The sequence below is a fragment of the Anopheles coustani genome, unplaced genomic scaffold (assembly GCF_943734705.1).
Source record: "Anopheles coustani unplaced genomic scaffold, idAnoCousDA_361_x.2 U_28, whole genome shotgun sequence".
Classification (NCBI taxonomy): domain Eukaryota; kingdom Metazoa; phylum Arthropoda; class Insecta; order Diptera; family Culicidae; genus Anopheles; species Anopheles coustani.
Window position 1 is genome coordinate 21,094 of NW_026525241.1, and position 4,872 is coordinate 25,965.

At 46.3% G+C, this 4,872-nt stretch overlaps 1 protein-coding gene across 1 annotated transcript; it reads right to left on the reverse strand.

Moving 5' to 3' along the window:
* Window positions 1-1,406: 1,406 nt before the first annotated feature.
* LOC131271141 (uncharacterized) lies at window positions 1,407-3,321 on the reverse strand (the record flags this gene model as incomplete). The annotated part of the gene is made up of 1 exon (XM_058272526.1): window positions 1,407-3,321. A coding segment is annotated over exon 1 (1,915 nt), but the record flags the coding sequence as incomplete, so codon positions are not given.
* Window positions 3,322-4,872: the final 1,551 nt, after the last annotated feature.

The window sequence follows — 4,872 nt, forward strand, 5'->3', positions numbered from 1 at the left end:
TTGTCTATTGGCGTGATGTTGGATGTTCAGGGTTTTGAGGTACTCGTTCCTCCAACGATGCCAGATATCCTGCGAGTATCTTTGCAGCCTTTGATACTGGTTTAGCCGGTTGGTTGGTACTTGCTGCAGGTCAGGTTCAGGTAGAGGTTGTAGTGATCCTTTCACCAGGAAATGTGCTGGAGTGAGCACCGAAAGGTCGTTGGGATCGTCGGATAAAGGCATCAGCGGACGAGAGTTCATACAACCCTCCACTTTGGTAAGAACAGTCGATAGTTCTTCGTACGATAGCAACGAAGAACCGAGTTGTCGAACTAGGTGAGTCTTCGCAACTTTGACTGCTGCCTCCCACAATCCTCCGAAGTTTGGTGCACGCGGTGGTATGAGGTGCCATTGGATGTCTTCTTTGGTAAGGTGCTTTGCGATTTCGTCGTTGTCTTCTTTCAGCATTTTGTAGATGTTGTGGAGCTCATTCTTGGCACCGATGAAATTTGTGCCATTATCAGAGTAAATGTGCTGAGGTTTATTTTTTCTCCAAATGAAGCGATCCAAGGCCATTAGAAACGCTTGGGTACTAAGGTCGGAGACTAGCTCTAGGTGCACTGCCTTAGTACTCATGCAAACGAAAACACAAATGTTACATTTGCGGGATGCTGCTTTGCGGTGTGTTGGCTTGAGGTACATGTGGTGATACAGGATTAATAGACGAGTGAATGGATGAAATCCCGGAATAACAAGCTGGTGTTTTTCTCCATATGGAATGTCGGAGCGGCATAGTCGACCACCAACTCGTATTACCCCATCATCGTCTAGGAATGGATTCAGCAATCGGAGTGACGAAGTTCTGCTGACTAGTTTGTTTTTCTGAAGTTGAGTTATCTCCTTGGTAAAGCATTCGGTTTGGACTAGCTTCACTAGCGCAATTTTTGCTCGTTGCAGTTCATCTACGTGTAGGTAAGCGCAATTCTGGTTGGTTCGACTGTGAGCGTTGTTGAAAAGATGTAAGCAAAATCCGATTACTCTCAGCAGAGTCTGGTAGGAGGAGTATCTGGTGATGATGTCATTTGTCTGCATTGTCTGCATAAGTAATACGACGTCCTTTTTCACTTCTAACTTTTCGTCAGTTAGATTGGAACAAGCAGGAGATGAGATAGGCCACGACGATTTTTCTTCTCGAAGCCATGATGGACCATATTTCTATACTTCGTTATGGACCAATAGGTCGGCGGGAATTCTACAGGATAGTACATCAGCAGGGTTTTGCTTTCCGGATACGTGATGCAAGCAGGAAGCGTGGGATGCACTCTGAATCTCAGGATTTTGTGGTAAACGTTTTTCGAGCGGATGGAAACGCCGAATAATAGTTGGCTTGGATTCACCTAAGAGTTGTTCAGAATGTTTCGGCATACGGATGTATCGACCCGATAGGTCACGGGAGATGATCTGCTGGTAATACCTTTCGCATTTGTTTTCTTCGTTGGTTAGTGCGTTGTCTTGCAGTTCTTCGATGTCCCAAAATCGTGGTAGCAGCTCATCGACGGTAGGAGCGAAAGCTGCGGTGTGACATCTAACAGTCACCGGTGGATTAATATTCGGCATTGATCCTGCTACAATCCAGCCGAAGACACTTTCCACTAACACATTTCCTACTTCCGGAAGAGGATGGCGTCCTTCCATTAACAGGGAGTAGAAATGCTCCGCGCCAATTATGATGTCGATCTGGCTGGATTTGCTAAACTCTGGGTCCGCGAGAGGATAGCCTGGTGGTATGTGCCAATGGTGAATTGGGATGGTGGTAGTTGGTGTTTCACTGGCTACTTTCCTAAGTACCAGGAAAGTTATACTGCGCTTGTAGTTAGTTGTGCGGGACTGGATTTCAGCAGTAACCAGATGTTTGGCAGTTGTAGTGGTTTTATCAATGCCGGTAATGGCAATATTCGTTTTTTGCCTTGGAAGCCGCAGTATTTGACACAACCGTTCACTGATGGCATTCGGTTGGGAGCCATTGTCCAACAATGCTCTTGCCATGTGAGGTTGGCCATACGCATCTCGTATTTGAATTACCACTGTAGATAGAAGAATATTTTTGGTAATACTTCCTTGCGCAGCGGTAGCCATCATTGTCGTTGATACACTTTCTGAAGATGGATTTGCTTCACTGTCGGGATGTAGCATAGAGTGATGCCTTTTTCCGCACTGCCGGCAGCTGTACTTGGATGTGCAATCACGGGTATAGTGAGCAGCTCCGAAACAGTTAAAACACAGTTTGTTTTCCTTGATGATTTCGTTCCGGGCGATCGAGTTAAGGTTGGCAAAGCGCGGACAACGAATTAGCTGATGGTGCTGGTTTTTACATACAGGGCATTTTGGTGGTTCCTTTGTAGCGGACACAGCAGGATGTGCACTCATCTTTGGTAGTGTGGGTCTTTTACTTGGCTTTGGCTCTGAACCTTTGGACATGGCGATCGTTTCTAGCACACGGGCTCGGCGTTGCAGAAAGACAAGCATGCCTGCAAATGTAGGTTCGCGGTCGCCTTGCGCTTCTTCCCATGCGGCTAACGAAGCTTCATCCAGCTTGGATCCTAGGAGCTCGACTAGGAACATGGAGCAGTCCCGTTGAACATTTTCTCCCAATTGTTCAAGAAGTTGGGTGTGACGCTGGAAAGCGTCCACGGTGGTTTGTATCGCCTCTACACTGCTGTTCGGCATTTTTGGGAAAGTAAGCAGCTCTCTTACGTGCTTCTTTTTCAACAGAGGTTTGTTGGAGTAGCGTCCCAACAAAGTATTCCAGGCTACCTTATAATTGGCTGCGGTAAGCGCTATCGGTTGAATAAGGCTAGCCGGTTCGCCTTTTAAAGACGCCCTCAGGTAGTGGAATTTTTGCACTTCGGAAATATCAGCCGACTGGTGGATCATAGACAAGAAAGTGTCATGGTATGTGATCCAGTCGCTATAGTTTCCGGTGAATTCCGGCAAGGAAATGGTAGGAAGCTTTATAAGTGGTTTTGAAGCTTCATCCTTGACTTCTTTTTTGGGGGCTACAGGCAACAATAGCTGTAGTTCGGCTATCAGCTGCAGGTATAGCTCCTCAGCTGATCCTCGAAGCTTGCGGTTCTCGGCATCTTGCTCAGGAGTTTCTGATAGCTCCTCCAAGGCATCTTGCGCTGTTTCAAAAACCAGCCAGGTTTTCTCCAAACGGTCTAGTCTCGGTTCGACTAGATGCTGTTGCTCTTCGTTGTAGTTGGTGACGAAGGCACGGGTTCTCTCTATATAGTCGAGGGCATTCTGCCGCTTCAACTCTCGGGCACGCTGGGTTGGTGCCATGCTTTTTACTGCTCTCTGCACCTTTTGGAAGGTTTGCTGGGATGAGTCACTCACTGGACAGGATGTTTCACAGGTGCTATCGTTCCGGTGGTGAGAAGATCACGGTCCGGATCAACTCGGAAACAGGTTCAGGTTGGAACGATAACGGAAGCGGGTCGGCGTGTGAGTGGCTCTGGTTGGTATCGGGTATCCTGGTCACGGCACCAAATGTTCCGTCAGGGTACGGACTCTTGGTGCGCCCCTACGTTGTGTTTTTATTTTTCCTCTTCTTCTTCTTCTTGTTCTTCACTTTTTCTTCACTTCTTCTTCACTTCTCCTTCTTTTTCTTCTTCTGCTTCTTCTGCTACTTCTTCGTGTCGGCCCGTTGTAGGATATAGCTGGTACAGCAGCGCCCTCCGTGGTCGGTTGCGGCACCACAGGATGCTAGGAAGAAGCTCCCTCCAACGTCTTCCTTGGAGCGGTGAAGGACTTTCCCCTCGCTGGTTACGCTTCTCTCTCTCACTCGCTTACTTACGGTGGGTCCCGCTCTGCTCCCGTTGCTGCTTGCAAGGATGCTGCACGTGTCGCAAAAGCCGAATCACAGGTGGCGACGTGATTCGGGTAAACGAATGTTTAGTTCTGAAAAGAACTGTTGATTAGGGTCTGCTGGTTGCTATGGTCTTCCTTCCTTCTAGGTTGGTGGTTCAGGTGGTCTTCCTTCCTTCTAGGTTGGTGGTTCAGGTGCAAGAGAACGATTTCGCGGAAATCCACTCCTTTTATAGTCGCGGGCGGTGGTTAATTCGCGGGTAATAAAAAGCGCGGTTGATCCGGGTATAAAAAGGCGATTTCATACGTAGTGAGTGTCAGTTGGAGATGGCGATTCAATGAGAACGCACTAATTCGCCCTTTCGACCAAATGATAGTAGTTGGTCGAACAGTGACTTTAAAGAGAATGAGACGATGCAAAATGGTGTTTAGAAGGTGCTTAAGGTGACTTTAAAGAGAATGAGACGATGCAAAATGAGGTTTAGAAGGTGCTTAAAGTGACTTTAAAGAGAATGAGACGATGCAAAATGAGGTTTAGAAGGTGCTTTAAGTGACTTTAAAGAGAATGAGACGATGCAAAATGGTGTTTAGAATGTGCTTAAAGTGACTTTAAAGAGAATGAGACGATGCAAAATGGTGTTTAGAAGGTGCTTAAAGTGACTTTAAAGAGAATGAGACGATGCAAAATGAGGTTTAGAAGGTGCTTAAAGTGACTTTAAAGAGAATGAGACGATGCAAAATGAGGTTTAGAAGGTGCTTAAAGTGACTTTAAAGAGAATGAGACGATGCAAAATGAGGTTTAGAAGGTGCTTAAAGTGACTTTAAAGAGAATGAGACGATGCAAAATGGTGTTTAGAAGGTGCTTAAGGTGACTTTAAAGAGAATGAGACGATGCAAAATGAGGTTTAGAAGGTGCTTAAAGTGACTTTAAAGAGAATGAGACGATGCAAAATGGTGTTTAGAAGGTGCTTAAAGTGACTTTAAAGAGAATGAGACGATGCAAAATGGTGTTTAGAAGGTGCTTAA